The sequence below is a fragment of the Peromyscus eremicus genome, chromosome 4, assembly GCF_949786415.1.
Source record: "Peromyscus eremicus chromosome 4, PerEre_H2_v1, whole genome shotgun sequence".
Taxonomy (NCBI): domain Eukaryota; kingdom Metazoa; phylum Chordata; class Mammalia; order Rodentia; family Cricetidae; genus Peromyscus; species Peromyscus eremicus.
In genome coordinates this window covers 18,865,753-18,890,317 of record NC_081419.1, presented here as the reverse complement: position 1 = coordinate 18,890,317, position 24,565 = coordinate 18,865,753, and the positions used below count along the sequence as shown (strand labels likewise).

General features: G+C 43.7%; 2 protein-coding genes across 17 annotated transcripts; both read left to right on the top strand.

The window, feature by feature from the left end:
• Positions 1 to 409: 409 nt before the first annotated feature.
• LOC131909107 (sperm motility kinase X-like) lies at positions 410 to 7,788 on the top strand. Of its 8 annotated transcripts, none has more exons than XR_009378763.1 (7): positions 410 to 569; positions 2,748 to 4,768; positions 5,272 to 5,362; positions 5,450 to 5,572; positions 5,744 to 5,929; positions 7,114 to 7,218; positions 7,622 to 7,788. XR_009378763.1 is itself a non-coding variant. In XM_059260414.1 (3 exons), exons 2-3 carry the CDS (start codon positions 2,781 to 2,783, stop codon positions 5,303 to 5,305), a joined length of 2,022 nt encoding a protein of 673 aa, XP_059116397.1. In that variant the 5' UTR covers positions 410 to 569; positions 2,748 to 2,780; the 3' UTR covers positions 5,306 to 5,363. The 8 variants fall into 8 exon arrangements, 1 of the variants encoding a protein (XP_059116397.1); XR_009378762.1 differs by having other exon boundaries at positions 5,730 to 5,929; XR_009378759.1 differs by lacking the exon at positions 5,450 to 5,572.
• An 8,924-nt stretch (positions 7,789 to 16,712) lies between these two features.
• On the top strand, positions 16,713 to 24,078 carry LOC131909106 (sperm motility kinase X-like). 9 transcript variants are annotated; one of them, XR_009378753.1, is made up of 6 exons: positions 16,713 to 16,869; positions 19,047 to 21,067; positions 22,036 to 22,221; positions 22,700 to 23,304; positions 23,404 to 23,508; positions 23,912 to 24,078. XR_009378753.1 is itself a non-coding variant. In XM_059260413.1 (3 exons), exons 2-3 carry the CDS (start codon positions 19,080 to 19,082, stop codon positions 21,595 to 21,597), a joined length of 2,022 nt encoding a protein of 673 aa, XP_059116396.1. In that variant the 5' UTR covers positions 16,713 to 16,869; positions 19,047 to 19,079; the 3' UTR covers positions 21,598 to 21,655. The 9 variants fall into 9 exon arrangements, 1 of the variants encoding a protein (XP_059116396.1); XR_009378752.1 differs by having other exon boundaries at positions 22,654 to 23,304; XR_009378755.1 differs by adding an exon at positions 21,564 to 21,654 and having other exon boundaries at positions 22,022 to 23,304.
• Positions 24,079 to 24,565: the final 487 nt, after the last annotated feature.

Genomic DNA, 24,565 nt, shown 5'->3' with positions numbered 1-24,565 from the left:
AAGTGGAGCCAGTCCTTCCTAGGGTTTGCTTGTGAAATGTCCCATGTAGACACTTTTGTGTTTGAACTTGTGCTCTCCAGCAGGTGATTGTCTTGGGAAGTTGGAGCCTAGCTTTAGGGCAGGGGTCTAGCTCCAGGAAGCAGTTTGTAAGCCTGTGTTGGAGGTGGGGTGACCACCAGTACAGTGTAAGCAGCCACATGCTAACACCAACTACTCTTGCCACCATGCTTTCCCTGTTCTCACAAAGTGTGAGCCGAAAGGACCCTTCCTTATGTTACTTTCTGTGGGGCACTTGGTAGCAGTGACTGCAGAGTAGCTAACACAGGCCTTTGACAGGAGTGTGCCCATCCCTCATTGGTCCATGGCTTGCTCTGACCTCACAAGGAGCCACTGTGAGGAATGACTGACACCTGTGCATATAACACACTGCCTAGGGCTGGGTTTTGTCCTTCTAGTACAGAGAGCTGTTAGGTGGTGATCTGTGGGACTTGGATGTTGGTAAAAGTTTTGGACCTGGATATCGGTGAAGTTTTGGACTCGGATGCTGGTGACTTCTTGTACTTGACAGAGTGAGTTTTTCCTCTCACTTTGCTGGTTGTGCTTTGGGGGTATTGGTTTTCATTTTTCCTTTTATTTCTTGTATTTTATGTTTCTGGTTTTAGAAGTTAGTTTTTACATATTTTAAATTTTCTTTGTTAACTATCTTCCATTTTTTTTCTAACTACTCATTTTCTTTGTCTCTTTTTACTTTATAAAGATTTTGTTAGTAAATATTTAGCATAAAAAGTAAAAAATATTCACTATAACATTTCTGTATATGCACATAATGTTTGATAATATTCACCTACTTTACATACTTACCCCCCTCCTCTTTACCCTTCACATCCCCAATACCCCTTTTACTATCAGGTCCCCTCCCCAAACTGAGATCCAAGACTTGAAAACAAATGTCATTGTGGGACTGGCCTGTTATACACAACACCATGATTTCCAGGTCCATGCGTTTTTCCCCTGAAAAATGACAATTTCACTCTTTTCGGCTGAGTGTATGATTCTTGCCCTTCTGTTTCTGCACAGCATTGCTAATCAGTTGGCATATTTGCAGCCCTTACATGACCGGGTGAACCCATCTTCATCATGAAGTATGATCCTTTTAAGTGCTGTTGAAGTTTGTGTGAAGTATTAAGTACTCTAAGGACTGTTGCATCTGTGTTCACCAAGGATGTTAATTATACCTTTCTCTTGTTACTGTATCCACCTGGTTTTGGTACCTAAGTAATACAGGCTCCTAGGATGAGTCTGGAAGCATCCTTCCCTTTTCATTTCATAGAATCATCTGAGAAGCATTGGTATCTTGGTGATATTTTGTGTATGCTCTAACAAAGCTTTCCTGAAGATCATTAAGACAAAGAAGCCAGTAACTAGAGAGACTTCTTAACTCTAGCCATCCTCAGACTAAAAGTGTGCAACATTCTGTCTCCAGGAATCCTCAGACTGAATGCAATGAGCTCCTGTCTCCTCCCACCTCTCTCTGCCCAGCCATTTCCCTTCTTGTCTCCACCTTTCTAGTACTGGGATTAAAGGTGTGAGCCATCAACACCTGGCCTCTATGGCTGACTAGTGGCTTAGCTCTGCACTCTGATCTTCAGAGGTCTGATAGAAATCACCAATGAGTTTGTCTGATCCTGGAGTTTTTTGTTTGTTTGTTTGTTTGTTTTTGTCAAGAGATTATTTTAAATTACTATTTCGATTTTGTTGCTTTTTTTCTGTTTTAAATTAGTTCTTTGAGAATTTCATACAATATATTTTGGTCATGTTTATCCCTTCCTCCAATTCCTCCCAGATCTTCCATACTCCCTTTCCTACCACCCATATTTGTGTCTTTTTGTTTTGTTTTTCACCATCAAGTACAGTTTCTGTTGTCCTTATACTCTTGGATATATGGCCTTCCACTGGAGAGTGGTCGGTCCCACCTACCAGGGGCCACACCCTTAAATGTGTTCTCCCTCTCCTGGAATCTATCAGTTGTCAATAGTTCGTCAGGGGTGTGACTTCTTGTCCCACCTCCCCTCTTCATGCAGAGATTTTTGTCTGGAGTGAGCTTAAGCAGGTCACAATGCTGTAAACTCAGATGGGCAACTGCCCTGCTTTGTCCAGAAAACAGTTTGTTTTGTCATCCACTGCCTCTGACTCTGACAGTCTTTCAGTTTAGGTGTTTTATATCTTCTCAGTTGAGTTTTGGTAGCTAATGTGTGTCTAGAAGTTTATTCTAGATTTTTCCAATTCACTGGAACATTTTAAAAACATTCCCTAGTGATTGTCTAGATGTCTGGATTTCAGTTGTATCTCTGGTAATACCATGTTATTTTGTCTCCCATATTATTAACTTGTATCTTAAAGTTTTCTATTAGTTTCTTATTTTGTCTCTAATATTATTAACTTGTATCTTAAATTTTCCTAGTCGTTATTTTGGCTAAGATTACATCAGTTACATTTATTCTTAAAATAATCAAGTCTTTGTTACATTGGTCTTTGTATTATTTTAGTTTCCATTTCATCAATTTCTGCTCTGGACTTGAGCATTTCTTCTATTTCTCTTGGGTTTGGCTTGTTCTTGTTGTTTTATGACCATGACATGCATCATTAGGTTTTTTTGGACAACCATCTTTTTTTTAACCGCGGGAATTTGTAGCTATAAATGTTTCTCCTAGACCTGCTTTTAATTAATTTTTATCTTGCATCACTAGTTGGTCTTGGTACGAGCATTTATATCGACAAAGATGAGGAAGTGGGAAATGGCTCAAGGCAACACCCTACAGTACAACTCCTTTGACGAAGAGGCTTTAACAGAGCACTATCAAATCCTAAAGACCCTTGGTCGGGGAGCATTTGGAGAAGTAAAATTGGCTAGCCATCTACTCACCCAGACAAAGGTAGCAGTAAAAGTTCTCCCAAAAAGCTCAAAGAACATCTTCATCAAATCAGAAATTGAAATAATGAAATCTCTAGACCATCCCAATATCATTAAACTTCTTCACATAATCGACACCACAAAAAACACTTACCTGGTTATGGAACATGCCATAGGCGGAGAGCTGATGGCCAGGATTGTGGAGTTTGGCTACCTACCTGAGGACGAGTCCCGTAAGGTATTTAAACAAATGGTGTGTGCCCTTCAGTATTGTCACAGGAAAGGGATTGCTCACAGGGATCTAAAGCCTGAAAATATTTTAGTGGACGGCAAAGGAAATATAAAACTCAGTGATTTTGGGCTGGGCACCAAGCTTCCCATGGGGCAGAAGCTAGCATATTTCTGTGGGACCCTTCCTTATTGCGCCCCAGAACTCTTTGAAGGTGGAGGCTACGATGGCCGAGCAATCGACATCTGGAGTTTGGGAGTTGTACTCTACTTTATGTCTACAGGGTGCCTCCCTTTCAAGGGAACTACCTTTGGAATGCTAAAGGACAAAATCTTGGCAGGAAAGTACCCCGTTAATTTCAAGCTGTCGCCAGAGCTTTGGGATGTTATTGCTAAGTTGTTAACCGTAAATCCTGGAGAAAGACCAAGAATAGGTGACGTTGTGGGCTTTCAATGGCTGAAGCATGGCAATGAAGGTTCTCCCAATCCCTTTAGAGAGAACAATGAGGACAGCTACCCAGACCCCACTGTGATGGTCATCATGGGCGTCATGGGTTATAAGCAAGGAGAGATAATGGAAGCTTTACGGGAGAAGAAGTATGATCAAGTGATGGCCACCTACTTGATTCTTAGGCAGCAGTCACCCTGGGAAGATGACATTATAAAACATCTTCGGCCCAAGCAGTCTGCTGGAACCTTGAACCTTACAGGCCTTCCCACAATACCTAAAGTGACTATAAAGAGGGGATCTAGTGTCCCTATCCTTCCCACTTCTTCCATTTTGCCCACTCTACCTGAGAGTCCCGAGAATGACAAAAAGGGGAAAACGAGGTACAGTATGCCTCCCACCGTGAACTGCCCTGACAAGAAAACAGCCCCAGTTCACAGAATCTGCCCCCAGCGTGTACATGAGGCTACTTTCATGAACAGCGCCTGGGGGGATTCAGAGAGCACTATTAACACCTCCGATGAAATATGTACCACAGTGTCTTCAGCACTGGAAACTTATTCCAGCAAGTTATCCTGGAATGTGTCCAAAGCTGGCCCTAACAAATCAAAGAGCAAGGCGTCCTCACAGGATGTTTTATCTCATCACACCCCAATGGAGGAAGTTCAGTGCCAAGACGTCAACACACCAGGTGAAATTATTGGCTCATCTCTCCCACAAACCTCACCTCAGGAGGACCTCAGAGGACAGCCCCACAGAGTGGCTACAGCTAGTCGGAGAGGTGAAAGGACCAGGTCATCTCTCCTACAACCAGCACCTCAGGAGGACCTCAGAGGACAGCCCCACAGTGTGGCTACAGCTGTTTCAAAGAACAACATGACCTCACAGGATAGATCACCCCCATTCTCCAGCAAGGAGGCCCAGGATGAGGGTCTCATCGTACAAGAAAAAGACCTCAGCCCATCCTCCCCAGAAACATCCCAGGGACACCTCAGTGGCCGGTGCCAGACTGCACCCAGAGCCCCCTTTAGAAAGCGGATTTGGAAGAGCCTACGGAGAAGGATTATAAAAGGCCTGAGAAGTTTATGCTGCTGCATACCAACAGAAAAGAGGGAGCGTCTAGGCTGCAACAAAATCCTGCCTGTGACCTTAGAGGGCCATGGAGGGAGCCAAGGTAACAGGTAGGTGGAGAGGCTCCAATGCACTTTTCTATCTAGGCCTTTTTTTTTTTTTTTTTTTTTTTTAATGATCTTTTCTTTAAAGAAAAAATATTTATTTACTATACGTGTGTGGAAGTTAACTTGCAGGAGTCAGTTCTGTCTTTACACCATGTGGGTCCTAGGGAATGAATTAAGGTCCCCAGGCTTAAGGTCAAGTACCTTTACTCAGTACGCTGTTTCCTGGACTAAATGCTATGCTTTTAAATAAACAGATTGTAGGAATAGGTGATACTATATTATCACACCAGAAAGCAAATCCCACAGTATCCTTCCTGAGAAACTTGACCTAGATGTAGATAGACAGAAGAGGATAGTGGCCCGAGGCTGGGCAAGGGTGAGGAGAAGGGTGGGTAAAGAGCAATGGGGCAGGCACTCAGGAGGAATCAGACTGCACAGGGCCAGCACAGCCAAGCAGAAGACCTGTATGTTCTCCTAAGAGGCCCCTTTCTTGTGTCTGTTTCAAGTGCTGTTGGAGGCACTGTGCTCCCCCTAAGCTGAAACCAGAGAATGGGGAGCAGCATGCTGAGGATGCACACGGGCGCTGGAGAGAGCCAGGTAGGAAGTTCAGATGGCTGTGTGCCATGGGAAGCTGTGTTCATATCATAGGCTGAAACTAGGTGCAAAGTGTTCCTGTGTCTGCAGATGATGACTGGGGAGGAGGGGGCATGGCACACCCTTCTCACATCACCTGGACCCTGAGGACTGAGAAAGGATTCTGGGAGGCGGGTCTGACAGACTCATGATCCTCCTGACTCTCCCTTGTAGGTAGGTTCATGATGGCTGGTGGTGCCACAATTGTGCCAGTAAAGTGAAGCACTCTGTGGGACCAGAAGTCCTTTAAACAAGGATCCACGGAGTGCTGTGATCATTAGGAAAACAGGCCTCAGAGGACCTTCCATGCACAGTGTGATCGTCATTCCAGCTACCTGTCTCCAGGTGTACCTGTGAGCCATTAGAAGAGACATCGGCACCAGAAGCAGAGGAGGACCCCAGAGGGCCTGCCCAGTTTGTATGTGTTCACGATGAATATTGCTGACCAGGTTGGAGCCAGACACAGAGGGACGAGTTTGCAGGGAGTGTCCATCTTGTGCTCATTTGGGAAGGTAGAGTGTGTGAGAACAGGTGAGTCCATTAGTTATGGTGCAGCTCTCAGCACCATCCTGAACTACTAGACAGCTTGCTTCCCGTCCCCACCAGATCCAGACACCTTCACAACTCACCCTAGCACTTACTGGTGAACTCCTTGTTGCTTTGCAACCTGAGTCATATGGATGCACTCTTCTGTACTCTGTATCTGAACAGACAGGGACACACACACACACACACACACACACACACACACACACACACTCACACACATACTTCTCCCAACGTACCTCATGCACAGTTGACACTAGTGAAGTTTGCTTGAACTGGAGAGGACTCCTATTCAAGCAAGATAATTTCATATTTCATGTGATTTCCCTCCTGGAAATGCCTCAAATCCCTCTAACTCAGCTTGTTCCTGTCTCTACCCCCAACACAATCACTTACCACCCTGCTCTACTGCTTCGCAGGAGTCATATGAAGCCAACACATGCCATGGTGCACATTTTGCCCCAGGGCATCCGGTCCTGTGCAAGGTAAGGCCCACCAGCTGTGCTTTGAGTGGAAGCAAGGTGAAGTCTGGAGTGTTTGACAGTTGGATTCAGAGATGGAGCTGGTTCCAAGCGTGATCGTGGATAGAATCTGTTGATGGAAAAACAATGGCAACCCCCGGCCTGACAGTGCGGGTGTTCCTCTGGGTGGCTCATGGTCTCCTGCCATATTTCCACCTCCTAAGATATCTCAGAGACACCTAAAGAGATTTAAGGGGTCAGATTCACACCCCTCCTTAGGCCCACACTCTAGTACACCCCAAGACCACACTTTAGTACACCCCAAGACCACACTCTACTACACCCCAAGATACTACTTTCAACAGTATCTCACACAAAGATCCCAGCCGTTTTCTTTCTGACATCCTGTAGGGACATTACCGTTGCTGAGGCTTTGTGTCCCCAGGCAGCAGGCTGGGAAAGTCCTTTGCTGCCTGTATGACCCTATGCTGGGGCTACCAAAGAGACTCCTGGGACTACACTCAGCAAGGGACATTTTCAACTGGATGGTGCTTAGAGCAGGAGATGCCACTAAAGCCCTAACACACTGGATGGAAGAGGGACACACAGGTGATGCTCCTCTGCTCAGGCCATGGGGAAGAGGTGATTGGTTACAGGGTGATGGACAACTAAACATTTTGTAATCTTACCAAAATGTCTTGTTTTCAGGTCTCCTTGATAAAAGAGGCTTCTTCTGATTGACAGAGAAGTTGGGCCAGAGACTCACAAGCAGATGGACTAAAGAGGAACAAGGGAAAATGTCTACTGATCCAGGTAGCACCCAGGCCCTTGTACTAACCCCTGGTTTAGGGAGAACAGTGTCTGAGGCAGCTCAGAGACTTACCTCACTGAGGGTGATGCCTCTCTGTCCTGGCAGGAGCCATGTGAGGGTGAGGTGCTGCTCAGTCCCCTCCATCTACTCTATGGAGTCAGCTGTTGTTACTGTTTTCTTGGTCACCTAGGCAGGGACACCACTTCTCCATCAGAAGTACTGCCGGCTGCAAGGGACAGACATAGAGAACACTGACAGTAATTTGAGGGCTTTTTAGAGTGGGTCCCCTTTTAGAGAGTGACATCAACCAATACCTAGAGAACTGAACCATGAAGACAGTCTCTAAGGAAAGGTCCTAGATAGTGAGAGCTGAGTGACTGATGACTTTATGCCTTGTGTATCCAGGTGAAGATCAGCCATGGAGGATATGCTCAGAGAGCTGGGCATAAGATTGCTCTGCAGAAGTGTTACCAAGAAAGACAGGCACCAGACAAAAAGATATACGGCACAAATAGCTGAATAAAGAGACTGTTTTCTTGCTACAATAAATTCCTTTGTATATTTGAACCACATGCTCTGGTGTCCTGATTTATATCTATATAAACATTCTGATAGTGAATTGGTCAGCATGTCTGTCTTCTGAATGCACCCTTTCTCCCTGTGGTGAGAGCAACCCTCATTCTCCATGATGTACTTTGGTCTTCATTCTGTGCATTAGATCTCTGCCCTCTTCCTCCTACATACTGCCTCGTCTACATTCTAGAAACATCTCTCCATCCTGCTACTATCACTAATGGAGAATTTTGGTTTTGGCTCAACATATGAAGTATTTCTCTCTTTTAAGGGTAATTTTTCTTGGCATAATGTCCTTCAGGTGGACTCAAGTTGACCACAAGTCTCAGTATCACTCTCTCCTTTCTTTTTCTTAGTCAGGGTCTTACTGTGTAACCTAGGTTGACCTACAACTCCTGATACTCCTGATCAGAATCCTGGGTACTGGGGTGACAGGTTTGTACCTCCTGAATTATAAGGCCTAATCACATTCTTCTTCAACAGACATATGGATATAGGGTAGACACATTGTTAAAGGATTAGGTTTTGATTCATTTTGAAATACTTCCATCTTTCTCTGCAGTTGTCCTGTCTTAGCATCATCAAAAAAATCCTTATATTTGGGTGTGTAAATGCTCACAAGAGCCCTGACTCCTACTTACAAGGCATCGCCTTTGTGTAGCCTGTAACCTGGTTCCCTCCTCAATTTGTATTTCTGCCCTGCCATTCATATCATGTTGAGGGGGTAGAGTTTCCTTCAAGGGGCAAGGGATGCTCTGTGCTGTCATGTGAACTAGAGACTGAGAGGCTTCCAAAATGACAGAAGTCCTGGCCCCCTGCAACCAAATCAATGTTGGAAGAAACTAAAAAAGCAGCTCACTTCTCTTCCTGTGGAGACACAGCCAGCATGGGCCATCTGGCAGGTCTGGTTTTGGTTTCGTGAGAGTCCTGTACTATGCTGTATCAGTTCACCCCTCGATGCATGCCGGTTGACTACATAGCCTGGCTGTCATGAATAGGTCTCGGATACATGGGGCAGTACAGAGGTCTCTTTGGCATCCTGACCTCCTTTCCTTTGTTATGTCCAGAATATTGAGATGACTGGATCACAGGGCAGACATGGTTTCACATTTTGAGAAATCTCCACAATGTGTCTCATGATAATTGTATCAATGTTTGCTCTGCCAACAATGTGCAAGGGTCTCCAATTCACACACAGGCAAATGTTTTTCTCATCTTTTGATAATATCCACACTAGTTCATATGGTGACATTTATGACAATTCGTTTACCAATGGTTGGCCATATTTCCTGGACAAATAGAGTTTAATTCCCAAAGTTCTAACCTATGTCTCTTCCTTGGTGAGTTTTCCCTACTTTTCCAATAGCAATTTCAGATTATCAGGTCTTACATGAAGGTAGCTGATCCATTTAGAATTGATTTTTATGCAGGCAGAGAGATAAAGATCTAGTTCACTCTTCCCCATTAAATGCCCAGTTTTTTTCTAGCACCATTTGGGATCTACCTAGAAAGTTGTAGGCCAATCTGTGCTAAGTAGGGAGACTATATCTATAAATAGATAGATAGATAGATAGATAGATAGATAGATAGATACATACATACATACATACATACATACATACATACATAGACAGACAGACAGATGAAAGAAAATGCAAAAGGTAGATATTGAAATTTTCCCAGGGGTCTGCCCTTGAAAGATTCCTCTCACAGTCCTGGGGAAGATGCTACATCTGGCGTGGGGTTATCTGAGGGAAAATAATCTATTTATACCATGCTCTTTTGTCCGTTTCCTTTATTTCTCTAAGACAAAATTCTATCTACACAGCTTCAGTTCTGTCCTGACACTCAGCTCCTCTCTGTCCCTTCTTTTTCTGTCCTCTCATAGTTTTAGTAAGCTCCTATGCTTCCGATCTCATCTTTGTCTTCAGTTTCTCCGTCCATGCTCATTTCTTCTCTTCCTACTCTCTTGACCTAACACAATCCTTATTCTCTACAAAAGATCTGCCTTGTTCCTTTCTCTCCAGGCACAAGACTCTCTGACCAGGAATTCTGCCTCCCTTCACTCAAACCTGGATCTGCAAATATCTTTTGTTCTCAGTCAAATGCTCTGGAATGCCATTTGGCCAGTATGGAGAAGGAAAGTCTGAGCTTCAGTTGCACAAGAAAAAAGGCTAAGCATCTACAGTCTGCCTGTCTCCTAGGCTCTGTAGGGGTGTTACTTAGTACATCAGCAGAAGGTCTGAGAAGCTTAACAGTTTACCATATGGCCTAGTAATATATGAGTCCACAAGAACTTCATAGTAGAAGACAGCTGGTATATATTAAAAGCTGAATAACACCAAATATTCCCTGATAAATGGCTTCCCTCTACAAAAATTCCTTGATCTTTCTATGTATAGCTTTATACGGCTGAATCTCTATATTCTTACAGCTTGCAGCAGGTAACCTAGGATTCACTTCAGATTTGTCTGTTCTTTACCCAATTATCTATTAACTAATCAACAGTAAAGATTCATGAAGATGCTGAAACAGGAGATGGGTCAGTTTCTTAGTTTCTGAAATGTACAATTGGTAGATATGAGTTCTGTTTAAGGAGTAATTAGTGCTTTTTACAGCATTTGTCTACTAAAAACCTGGGGGAAATACAGGGAAGCTATACACAGAAATAGCTGTTTATCATCTTCTGACATTAGAAAACTTAAGAATGTCATTTAATTGATACTGTTGGATTTTTGTGTACTTATTAGAATTTGGTCTATCTTAACCTCAGATTTAGGTGAAGGCTGAGAACACTATAAGACAGAACTCAGCATTCTATTCTCAGTTATAAAAATCCAGAGAGTGTGGGGTCAGAAAGATTGGTTAAGAGTACCTCTTCCTGTTGCAGAGGATGGATGTCCAATTCCCGGCACCCACACAAGGTGACTCACAAACAACTGGTGTAATTTCAGCTCCATATGTTCAACACCTCTGGTCTCCATAGGTGCCTTCATTCACATGTACACACCCACTAGACACACATGTAAGTGTAAGGGAGGGAACAGTAAAACCCTGAACAAGGCCACTCCACAGGTGGGAAGAAGGTTTATTTAGGGAGTTCAAAGCTGCCATGGGTACTTTTGGGGGGCAAAGAGAAGCAAAACTCATTTGGAGGAGTCCAAAGCTGACATGATTACCCCTTGGGAGGCAGAGAGGGTAGCAGAATGGTAAGAAAAGTCATGCCTAAAGAAGTGGGGGAGGTGTGCAGGCCAGAAGAGCCTGGAAGTTAAAAGTAGTGGTGAAGAGGTTTGTGGGCCAGAAGAGACCAGCAGCCAGCATGGAACTTTGATACGTTAAGGGTATGTGCTAATAGGGACCTAGATGCCTCATTTGCTGAGGTAGGGGGAGATAAGGGAGAGATAGCTCTTCCTAGCAGACAGATACCCATTTCACAGGTTTCCCAGGAGTGCTGAGTGTACACATCAGTAATCCTCTGTTGAACCTGTCAAGAGTCTAGGCGGAGCTGAGCCCAGACTGTCATTTAGGACATTGTCAGTGGCACTGCAATTGGGGGAGGGGATTGGGACTTAACATTCCAACATTTTGCTGATGATAGGGGGCTGATTGCAGTTATCATCTGACTTTTTTAAACTGAATTTGGATGTTGTAGGGGTTCCAGGAAGGCTGGGAAGTAGGTCCATCAAAGGTTGAGAGTGAGGAGACAGGCAGGTGGGTGATAGTAGGAGACCCAGGGAAATTTTTCAGAAGTGTCTGTTTTACAGACCACTGTGTAATTTTGCCAGTTTTCTCCAGAAAGAACCTGCAGAGATAGAAAGCAATCATGATTGTGTGGCACAAAGAGACTCCACCTGGGACCAACTTCAAATGTGGCCACACTGACACCTAGGCAGAGAACTGCCCCACACTTCACCTGCTGCCAGACCCTTCTCAAACTGTGAACAAACAACACTGGAGGGTCGACTACCCCACTCTGCCTTGCCAAGGTAGGTCAGGTCCTAAGGCTTTAGTGAAATCTCTGAGTCCAAGGAGGAAAGAGACTTAAGGAGACAGGCAAAGGGAGGGGTGGGAGGAGTCAGGGGCCTAAGAGAGACCCAAAGGAGAGTGCTACAAAGGAGTCAGCCCCTGGAGGATGTAGTTTGTGAGTCAGCTCATGGAAGTCCTTAATCCTCTCTTTCACTTGGCCAGACTGCCTCACACAGAACATTCATCATCAGCAAGTTGATTGCTTACTGGTTTGGGAAAAGTTTGCTGGGTAGTTGGTTCTTGGATGCTATCTGTCTTAGGGTTTCTATTGCTGTGATGAAACACCATGACCAAAAGCAAGTTGAGGAGGAAAGGGTTTATTTGGCTTACATTTCCACATTGTAGTCCATTACAGAAGGAAGTCAGGACAGGAACTCAAACAGGGCAGGAACTTGGAGGCAGGAGCTGATGCAGAGGCTATGGAGGGGTGCTGTTTACTGGCTTGCTCTTTATGGGTTGTTCAGTCTGCTTTCTTATAGAACCTAGGACCACAGCCCAGGGATGACACCATATACAATGGGATGGGCCCTCCTCCATCAAGCACTAATTAAAAAACGTGTACAGCTCAATCTTATGGAGGCATTTTCTTAATGCCTCAGAGGTACCCTTCTCTGAAGATGACTTTAGCTTATGTCAAGTTGACAAAACTATCCAGCACGGTGTCTGTCAGCTAAATGGAAATCTACTGAGACAGATACAGACTAGGGACAGAGAACAGAAGGTAAAGTTAGGGAGCTTAGTAGGATCTTTATCTTGGGTATATACTTGAACACCCAACAGAAGAGGCAGGAAAAGCCCATCCCCAGGGATAGGCTGTAAGTGGAAGAGCTTAAACAGTTGACTGGAAGGAGTGGTTTCTAAACAAGGGACCTGAAGTCCTTTTGACCTGTGGCAGATGGATCCAAGTCCTAGCTCTCTAAAGTTTACATATATTTTTTTAAGTTGACAGAAAAGGTAAAAGTTTCAGATGTGTGGTGATGTATTGTGTCCTCCAAAACATTGTACACCCTAGTAAAGTTTATCTGAGGATCAGAGGAAAAACCAGCCACTATATTAAACATAGATATCAGGCAATGGTAGCACACACCTTTAATCCTATCACTCAGAAGGCAGGGATCTGTCTGGATCTCTGTGAGTTCAAGGCCACACTGGGAACAGAGCCAGGCATGGTGGCACATGCCTTAATTTCCAATACTAGTTAACTATAAAGGTCTGGAGGTCTGTACAGACAGACAGGAAGTGACAGTGCTGGGCAGGAAGAGGAAGTAATGTAGCTGGGTGGAGAGAGGAAATGAGATGCAGAAAAGAAAGGCATATAGTTGTGGGTATACAGGAAGTAGGAATATTTGGAGGAGGATCTCCAAGGGGTAATAAAGTGGCTGGCTTCTTTCTACTTTTGACACCAATCCAGCTTTAAAGAGAGGAATGGGGGTGTTTTTGAACTATAGCTTTAAGCCATAGTCGTCTAATAAGATACAGGTGGTTATTCCAATTTTTTTGTATCTGTTGAGATTTGTTTTGTTACAGAGTATGTGGTCAATTTTGAAGAAGGTTCTATGGGGTGCTGAAAAGAATGTATATTCTTTTGTGTTTGGGTGAAATGTTCTATACATATCTATTAGGTACATTTGAGTCATAACATGTTAGTTCCCTTATTTCTCTGTTAAGTTTCTGTCTGGCAGACCTGTTCAGTGGTGAAAGTGGGGTGTTGAAGTCTCCCACTATTAGTGTGTGGGGTTTGATTGTGATTTGAGCTTTAGTAATGTTTCTCTTACAAATGAAGGTGCCCTTGTATTTGAGGCATAAATGTTCAGAATTGAGACTTCATCTTGATGGATTTTTCCTTTGATGAATATGAAATGTCCTTCTTTATCTCTTGATTAATTTTAGTTTGAAATCTATTTTGTTAGATATTAGGATAGCTACACCAGCTTAATTCTTAAGTACATTTGATTGGAAAACCTTTTCCCAAAACTTTACTCTGAGGTAATGTCTGTCTTTGAAGTTGAGGTGTCTTTCTTTAAGTAGCAGAAGAATGGATCCTGCTTTTATATCCATTCTGTTAGCTTGTCTTTTTATTGGTGAATTGAGTCCATTGATACTAAGAGATATTAATGGCCAGTGATTGTTAATTTCTGTTATTTTTTGGGTTTGGTGGTGGTGATGGTGTCTAGTTTTTTTGTTTTTTGTTTTGTTTTTTTTTTTTTTTTTTTTTTTGCTGTCTAGTTTCTTGAGTTCTTTATCTATTTTAGAAATCAGCCCCCTATTTGACATGGGGTTGATAAAGATCTTTTCCCATTCTGTAGGCTGCCTTTTTGACTTATTGACAGTGTCCTTCCCCTTACAGAAGCTTCTCAGTTTCAAGAGGTCCCATTTATTAATCATTGCTCTCAGTGTCTGTGCTATACTGGTGTTATATTTAGGAAGGGGTCTCCTATGCCAATGCATTCAAGGCTATTTCCCACTTTCTCTTCCATGAGACTCAAGTGTAACTAGATTTATGTTGAGGTCTTTGATCCATTTGGACTTGAGTTTTGTACATGGTGATAGATATGGATCTATTTGCATTCTTCTACAAGTAGATATCCAGTTATGCCAGCACCATTTGTTGAAGATGCTTTCTTTTTTCCATTGTGTAACTTTGGCTTCTTTATCAAAAATCAGGTGTTTGTAGGTGTGTGGGTTAATGTCAACGTTTCCAATTGGATTCCATTGATCAATGTGTTGGTTTTTATGCCAATACCAAGCTGTTTTTATTATTATAGATCTATAGTAGAGCTTAAAGTGATGATGCCTCCAAAAGTTCCTTTATTGTATAAGATTGTTTTGGCTATCCTGGGATTTTTGTTTTTCCATATAAAGTTGAGTATTGGTTTTTCAAGGTCTGTGAAGAATTGCATTGGGATTTTGATGGGGATTGCACTAAATCTGTAGATTGCTTTTGGTAAGATTGCCATTTTTTACTATGTTGATCCCACATATCCATGAACATGGGAGAGCTGTCCATTTTTTGATCTCTTCTTCAATTTCTTTTTTCAAAGATTTAAAGTTCTTTTCATACAGGTCTTTCACTTGTTTGGTTAGAGTTACCCCAAGATATTTTATGCTATTTGTGGCTATTGTAAAGGGTGATGTTTCTCTGATTTCTTTCTCAGACCATCTATCATTTGTACATAGGAGGGCTATTGATTTTTTTTTAGTTAATCTTATATCCTGCCACGTCACTGAAAAGTGTTTATCAGCTGTAGGAGCTGCCTGGTGGAATATTTGGGGTCACTTATGTAGACTATCATATCATCTGCAAACAGCGAGAGTTTGACTTCTTCTTTCCAATTTGTATCCCCTCGATCTTCTTTTGTTGTCTTATTGTTCTAGCTAGAACTTGAAGTACTGTATTGAATAGGAATGGAGAGAGCGAGCAGCCTTGCTTTAGGTCCCTCTATGCAATATTTTCCCCCTCTTGTGGCTTCCTTTGCTCATCATTTTACTCATGTTGACATAAATGGCAGGATCTGATACTGTTTGTGATACCATAACAGGCAGTTAGAACCTAACTCAACAGCCCCTGGTGCCTCACCAAAAATGGTCAGTTTCAGAAAAGGAAGCCAATGCTGTTATAAAACATAGTGATCTGTTCTCTTAACTATTCAAATAAGAGGCCACACAAATGGCCCAAGAGACAAGGCCAGATAATATTTCTTAATGGCTATAAAAAATGGACCCCATTCACTGTAATGCAAGGGACTCTCTCAGAATTCACCTGCTGTGTGTCTGCCTAAAGTGCCTATTATTCATTAAAACTTTCATATCAATCAGGCCAGGCAAATATTTTACCCTACTCCTCGGGCTCCTTCATCTGAACATGACAACTTTAATAACGGGCAGGTCCTCAGACCTTACATAAGGAATTTCTACCTTGTTTTTGAGATCCTGCTTGACGTCTGTCAGGAGAAATGTAATGACTCACCTCAGGTAGGTCACGTCTAATGGTGACCAGCTCTAGTTTGTGGGGTATCATATTGGAACATGTGTCCCTCCAAATCCATGTTGGATCTTCATTTCTAAAGCAATGATAATATTGAGAGTTGGGGCCTTTGGAGGTACCAACCCGGAAGGTTCACCATCATGACAGAATATTTCGCCTATAGAACAGGGCCTGAAAGAGAGTACAGTCCTTCCCAGGATCATGTGAGAACATATAACAAACTTCCATGTTAGAACAAGAAAGCAGCCCTCATATATCCAAAAACACACCTCATGCACTCCAAATATCTGAATCTTAACCTATCTACTTTGAATGTAGATATGTTGAGGTCTACAACAGCCAGCTGTTACCATAGCATTTTTGATCTTACTTGCAAAGGTCACTGGAACATCCTCTGGATTCACTTTCTTACTGATAGATATCAGAGTCTATACCCAATAAAAGCAAAGCTTTAGGGGCCTATGTTTTTGTTGTTACCATTTCTGTTGTTACTACTGTTAAAGTGGAGCCAGTCCTTCCTAGGGTTTGCTTGTGAAATGTCCCATGTAGACCTTTTTGTGTTTGAACTTGTGCTCTCCAGCAGGTGACTGTCTTGGGAAGTTGGAGCCTAGCTTTAGGGCAGGGGTCTAGCTCCAGGAAGCAGTTTGTAAGCCTGTGTTGGAGGTGGGGTGACCACCAGTACAGTGTAAGCAGCCACATGCTAACACCAACTACTCTTGCCACCATGCTTTCCCTGTTCTCACAAAGTGTGAGCCGAAAGGATCCTTCCTTATGTTACTTTCTGTGGGGCACTTGGTAGCAGTGACTGCAGAGTAGCTAACACAGGCCTTTGACAGGAGTGTGCCCATCCCTCATTGGTCCGTGGCTTGCTCTGACCTCACAAGGAGCCACTGTGAGGAATGACTGACACCTGTGCATATAACACACTGCCTAGGGCTGGGTTTTGTCCTTCTAGTACAGAGAGCTGTTAGGTGGTGATCTGTGGGACTTGGATGTTGGTAAAAGTTTTGGACCTGGATATCGGTGAAGTTTTGGACTCGGATGCTGGTGACTTCTTGTACTTGACAGAGTGAGTTTTTCTCTCACTTTGCTGGTTGTGCTTTGGGGGTATTGGTTTTCATTTTTCCTTTTATTTCTTGTATTTTATGTTTCTGGTTTTAGAAGTTAGTTTTTACATATTTTAAATTTTCTTTGTTAACTATCTTCCATTTTTTTTCTAACTACTCATTTTCTTTGTCTCTTTTTACTTTATAAAGATTTTGTTAGTAAATATTTAGCATAAAAAGTAAAAAATATTCACTATAACATTTCTGTATATGCACATAATGTTTGATAATATTCACCTACTTTACATACTTACCCCCCTCCTCTTTACCCTTCACATCCCCAATACCCCTTTTACTATCAGGTCCCCTCCCCAAACTGAGATCCAAGACTTGAAAACAAATGTCATTGTGGGACTGGCCTGTTATACACAACACCATGATTTCCAGGTCCATGCGTTTTTCCCCTGAAAAATGACAATTTCACTCTTTTCGGCTGAGTGTATGATTCTTGCCCTTCTGTTTCTGCACAGCATTGCTAATCAGTTGGCATATTTGCAGCCCTTACATGACCGGGTGAACCCATCTTCATCATGAAGTATGATCCTTTTAAGTGCTGTTGAAGTTTGTGTGAAGTATTAAGTACTCTAAGGACTGTTGCATCTGTGTTCACCAAGGATGTTAATTATACCTTTCTCTTGTTACTGTATCCACCTGGTTTTGGTACCTAAGTAATACAGGCTCCTAGGATGAGTCTGGAAGCATCCTTCCCTTTTCATTTCATAGAATCATCTGAGAAGCATTGGTATCTTGGTGATATTTTGTGTATGCTCTAACAAAGCTTTCCTGAAGATCATTAAGACAAAGAAGCCAGTAACTAGAGAGACTTCTTAACTCTAGCCATCCTCAGACTAAAAGTGTGCAACATTCTGTCTCCAGGAATCCTCAGACTGAATGCAATGAGCTCCTGTCTCCTCCCACCTCTCTCTGCCCAGCCATTTCCCTTCTTGTCTCCACCTTTCTAGTACTGGGATTAAAGGTGTGAGCCATCAACACCTGGCCTCTATGGCTGACTAGTGGCTTAGCTCTGCACTCTGATCTTCAGAGGTCTGATAGAAATCACCAATGAGTTTGTCTGATCCTGGAGTTTTTTGTTTGTTTGTTTGTTTGTTTTTGTCAAGAGATTATTTTAAATTACTATTTCGATTTTGTTGCTTTTTTTCTGTTTTAAATTAGTTCTTTGAGAATTTCATACAATATATTTTGGTCATGTTTATCCCTTCCTCCAATTCCTCCCAGATCTTCCATACTCCCTTTCCTACCACCCATATTTGTGTCTTTTTGTTTTGTTTTTCACCATCAAGTACAGTTTCTGTTGTCCTTATACTCTTGGATATATGGCCTTCCACTGGAGAGTGGTCGGTCCCACCTACCAGGGGCCACACCCTTAAATGTGTTCTCCCTCTCCTGGAATCTATCAGTTGTCAATAGTTCGTCAGGGGTGTGACTTCTTGTCCCACCTCCCCTCTTCATGCAGAGATTTTTGTCTGGAGTGAGCTTAAGCAGGTCACAATGCTGTAAATTCAGATGGGCAACTGCCCTGCTTTGTCCAGAAAACAGTTTGTTTTGTCATCCACTGCCTCTGACTCTGACAGTCTTTCAGTTTAGGTGTTTTATATCTTCTCAGTTGAGTTTTGGTAGCTAATGTGTGTCTAGAAGTTTATTCTAGATTTTTCCAATTCACTGGAACATTTTAAAAACATTCCCTAGTGATTGTCTAGATGTCTGGATTTCAGTTGTATCTCTGGTAATACCATGTTATTTTGTCTCCCATATTATTAACTTGTATCTTAAAGTTTTCTATTAGTTTCTTATTTTGTCTCTAATATTATTAACTTGTATCTTAAATTTTCCTAGTCGTTATTTTGGCTAAGATTACATCAGTTACATTTATTCTTAAAATAATCAAGTCTTTGTTACATTGGTCTTTGTATTATTTTAGTTTCCATTTCATCAATTTCTGCTCTGGACTTGAGCATTTCTTCTATTTCTCTTGGGTTTGGCTTGTTCTTGTTGTTTTATGACCATGACATGCATCATTAGGTTTTTTTGGACAACCATCTTTTTTTTAACCGCGGGAATTTGTAGCTATAAATGTTTCTCCTAGACCTGCTTTTAATTAATTTTTATCTTGCATCACTAGTTGGTCTTGGTACGAGCATTTATATCGACAAAGATGAGGAAGTGGGAAATGGCTCAAGGCAACACCCTACAGTACAACTCCTTTGACGAAGAGGCTTTAACAGAGCACTATCAAATCCTAAAGACCCTTGGTCGGGGAGCATTTGGAGAAGTAAAATTGGCTAGCCATCTACTCACCCAGACAAAGGTAGCAGTAAAAGTTCTCCCAAAAAGCTCAAAGAACATCTTCATCAAATCAGAAATTGAAATAATGAAATCTCTAGACCATCCCAATATCATTAAACTTCTTCACATAATCGACACCACAAAAAACACTTACCTGGTTATGGAACATGCCATAGGCGGAGAGCTGATGGCCAGGATTGTGGAGTTTGGCTACCTACCTGAGGACGAGTCCCGTAAGGTATTTAAACAAATGGTGTGTGCCCTTCAGTATTGTCACAGGAAAGGGATTGCTCACAGGGATCTAAAGCCTGAAAATATTTTAGTGGACGGCAAAGGAAATATAAAACTCAGTGATTTTGGGCTGGGCACCAAGCTTCCCATGGGGCAGAAGCTAGCATATTTCTGTGGGACCCTTCCTTATTGCGCCCCAGAACTCTTTGAAGGTGGAGGCTACGATGGCCGAGCAATCGACATCTGGAGTTTGGGAGTTGTACTCTACTTTATGTCTACAGGGTGCCTCCCTTTCAAGGGAACTACCTTTGGAATGCTAAAGGACAAAATCTTGGCAGGAAAGTACCCCGTTAATTTCAAGCTGTCGCCAGAGCTTTGGGATGTTATTGCTAAGTTGTTAACCGTAAATCCTGGAGAAAGACCAAGAATAGGTGACGTTGTGGGCTTTCAATGGCTGAAGCATGGCAATGAAGGTTCTCCCAATCCCTTTAGAGAGAACAATGAGGACAGCTACCCAGACCCCACTGTGATGGTCATCATGGGCGTCATGGGTTATAAGCAAGGAGAGATAATGGAAGCTTTACGGGAGAAGAAGTATGATCAAGTGATGGCCACCTACTTGATTCTTAGGCAGCAGTCACCCTGGGAAGATGACATTATAAAACATCTTCGGCCCAAGCAGTCTGCTGGAACCTTGAACCTTACAGGCCTTCCCACAATACCTAAAGTGACTATAAAGAGGGGATCTAGTGTCCCTATCCTTCCCACTTCTTCCATTTTGCCCACTCTACCTGAGAGTCCCGAGAATGACAAAAAGGGGAAAACGAGGTACAGTATGCCTCCCACCGTGAACTGCCCTGACAAGAAAACAGCCCCAGTTCACAGAATCTGCCCCCAGCGTGTACATGAGGCTACTTTCATGAACAGCGCCTGGGGGGATTCAGAGAGCACTATTAACACCTCCGATGAAATATGTACCACAGTGTCTTCAGCACTGGAAACTTATTCCAGCAAGTTATCCTGGAATGTGTCCAAAGCTGGCCCTAACAAATCAAAGAGCAAGGCGTCCTCACAGGATGTTTTATCTCATCACACCCCAATGGAGGAAGTTCAGTGCCAAGACGTCAACACACCAGGTGAAATTATTGGCTCATCTCTCCCACAAACCTCACCTCAGGAGGACCTCAGAGGACAGCCCCACAGAGTGGCTACAGCTAGTCGGAGAGGTGAAAGGACCAGGTCATCTCTCCTACAACCAGCACCTCAGGAGGACCTCAGAGGACAGCCCCACAGTGTGGCTACAGCTGTTTCAAAGAACAACATGACCTCACAGGATAGATCACCCCCATTCTCCAGCAAGGAGGCCCAGGATGAGGGTCCGATTGTACAAGAAAAAGACCTCAGCCCATCCTCCCCAGAAACATCCCAGGGACACCTCAGTGGCCGGTGCCAGACTGCACCCAGAGCCCCCTTTAGAAAGCGGATTTGGAAGAGCCTACGGAGAAGGATTATAAAAGGCCTGAGAAGTTTATGCTGCTGCATACCAACAGAAAAGAGGGAGCGCCTAGGCTGCAACAAAATCCTGCCTGTGACCTTAGAGGACCATGGAGGGAGCCAAGGTAACAGGTAGGTGGAGAGGCTCCAATGCACTTTTCTATCTAGGCCTCTTTTTTTTTTTTTTTAATGATCTTTTCTTTAAAGAAAAAATATTTATTTACTATACGTGTGTGGAAGTTAACTTGCAGGAGTCAGTTCTGTCTTTACACCATGTGGGTCCTAGGGAATGAATTAAGGTCCCCAGGCTTAAGGTCAAGTACCTTTACTCAGTACGCTGTTTCCTGGACTAAATGCTATGCTTTTAAATAAACAGATTGTAGGAATAGGTGATACTATATTATCACACCAGAAAGCAAATCCCACAGTATCCTTCCTGAGAAACTTGACCTAGATGTAGATAGACAGAAGAGGATAGTGGCCCGAGGCTGGGCAAGGGTGAGGAGAAGGGTGGGTAAAGAGCAATGGGGCAGGCACTCAGGAGGAATCAGACTGCACAGGGCCAGCACAGCCAAGCAGAAGACCTGTATGTTCTCCTAAGAGGCCCCTTTCTTGTGTCTGTTTCAAGTGCTGTTGGAGGCACTGTGCTCCCCCTAAGCTGAAACCAGAGAATGGGGAGCAGCATGCTGAGGATGCACACGGGCGCTGGAGAGAGCCAGGTAGGAAGTTCAGATGGCTGTGTGCCATGGGAAGCTGTGTTCATATCATAGGCTGAAACTAGGTGCAAAGTGTTCCTGTGTCTGCAGATGATGACTGGGGAGGAGGGGGCATGGCACACCCTTCTCACATCACCTGGACCCTGAGGACTGAGAAAGGATTCTGGGAGGCGGGTCTGACAGACTCATGATCCTCCTGACTCTCCCTTGTAGGTAGGTTCATGATGGCTGGTGGTGCCACAATTGTGCCAGTAAAGTGAAGCACTCTGTGGGACCAGAAGTCCTTTAAACAAGGATCCACGGAGTGCTGTGATCATTAGGAAAACAGGCCTCAGAGGACCTTCCATGCACAGTGTGATCGTCATTCCAGCTACCTGTCTCCAGGTGTACCTGTGAGCCATTAGAAGAGACATCGGCACCAGAAGCAGAGGAGGACCCCAGAGGGCCTGCCCAGTTTGTATGTGTTCACGATGAATATTGCTGACCAGGTTGGAGCCAGACACAGAGGGACGAGTTTGCAGGGAGTGTCCATCTTGTGCTCATTTGGGAAGGTAGAGTGTGTGAGAACAGGTGAGTCCATTAGTTATGGTGCAGCTCTCAGCACCATCCTGAACTACTAGACAGCTTGCTTCCCGTCCCCACCAGATCCAGACACCTTCACAACTCACCCTAGCACTTACTGGTGAACTCCTTGTTGCTTTGCAACCTGAGTCATATGGATGCACTCTTCTGTACTCTGTATCTGAACAGACAGGGACACACACACACACACACACACACACACACACACACACACTCACACACATACTTCTCCCAACGTACCTCATGCACAGTTGACACTAGTGAAGTTTGCTTGAACTGGAGAGGACTCCTATTCAAGCAAGATAATTTCATATTTCATGTGATTTCCCTCCTGGAAATGCCTCAAATCCCTCTAACTCAGCTTGTTCCTGTCTCTACCCCCAACACAATCACTTACCACCCTGCTCTACTGCTTCGCAGGAGTCATATGAAGCCAACACATGCCATGGTGCACATTTTGCCCCAGGGCATCCGGTCCTGTGCAAGGTAAGGCCCACCAGCTGTGCTTTGAGTGGAAGCAAGGTGAAGTCTGGAGTGTTTGACAGTTGGATTCAGAGATGGAGCTGGTTCCAAGCGTGATCGTGGATAGAATCTGTTGATGGAAAAACAATGGCAACCCCCGGCCTGACAGTGCGGGTGTTCCTCTGGGTGGCTCATGGTCTCCTGCCATATTTCCACCTCCTAAGATATCTCAGAGACACCTAAAGAGATTTAAGGGGTCAGATTCACACCCCTCCTTAGGCCCACACTCTAGTACACCCCAAGACCACACTTTAGTACACCCCAAGACCACACTCTACTACACCCCAAGATACTACTTTCAACAGTATCTCACACAAAGATCCCAGCCGTTTTCTTTCTGACATCCTGTAGGGACATTACCGTTGCTGAGGCTTTGTGTCCCCAGGCAGCAGGCTGGGAAAGTCCTTTGCTGCCTGTATGACCCTATGCTGGGGCTACCAAAGAGACTCCTGGGACTACACTCAGCAAGGGACATTTTCAACTGGATGGTGCTTAGAGCAGGAGATGCCACTAAAGCCCTAACACACTGGATGGAAGAGGGACACACAGGTGATGCTCCTCTGCTCAGGCCATGGGGAAGAGGTGATTGGTTACAGGGTGATGGACAACTAAACATTTTGTAATCTTACCAAAATGTCTTGTTTTCAGGTCTCCTTGATAAAAGAGGCTTCTTCTGATTGACAGAGAAGTTGGGCCAGAGACTCACAAGCAGATGGACTAAAGAGGAACAAGGGAAAATGTCTACTGATCCAGGTAGCACCCAGGCCCTTGTACTAACCCCTGGTTTAGGGAGAACAGTGTCTGAGGCAGCTCAGAGACTTACCTCACTGAGGGTGATGCCTCTCTGTCCTGGCAGGAGCCATGTGAGGGTGAGGTGCTGCTCAGTCCCCTCCATCTACTCTATGGAGTCAGCTGTTGTTACTGTTTTCTTGGTCACCTAGGCAGGGACACCACTTCTCCATCAGAAGTACTGCCGGCTGCAAGGGACAGACATAGAGAACACTGACAGTAATTTGAGGGCTTTTTAGAGTGGGTCCCCTTTTAGAGAGTGACATCAACCAATACCTAGAGAACTGAACCATGAAGACAGTCTCTAAGGAAAGGTCCTAGATAGTGAGAGCTGAGTGACTGATGACTTTATGCCTTGTGTATCCAGGTGAAGATCAGCCATGGAGGATATGCTCAGAGAGCTGGGCATAAGATTGCTCTGCAGAAGTGTTACCAAGAAAGACAGGCACCAGACAAAAAGATATACGGCACAAATAGCTGAATAAAGAGACTGTTTTCTTGCTACAATAAATTCCTTTGTATATTTGAACCACATGCTCTGGTGTCCTGATTTATATCTATATAAACATTCTGATAGTGAATTGGTCAGCATGTCTGTCTTCTGAATGCACCCTTTCTCCCTGTGGTGAGAGCAACCCTCATTCTCCATGATGTACTTTGGTCTTCATTCTGTGCATTAGATCTCTGCCCTCTTCCTCCTACATACTGCCTCGTCTACATTCTAGAAACATCTCTCCATCCTGCTACTATCACTAATGGAGAATTTTGGTTTTGGCTCCACATATGAAGTATTTCTCTCTTTTAAGGGTAATTTTTCTTGGCAAAATGTCCTTCAGGTGGACTCAAGTTGACCACAAGTCTCAGTATCACTCTCTCCTTTCTTTTTCTTAGTCAGGGTCTTACTGTGTAACCTAGGTTGACCTACAACTCCTGATACTCCTGATCAGAATCCTGGGTACTGGGGTGACAGGTTTGTACCTCCTGAATTATAAGGCCTAATCACATTCTTCTTCAACAGACA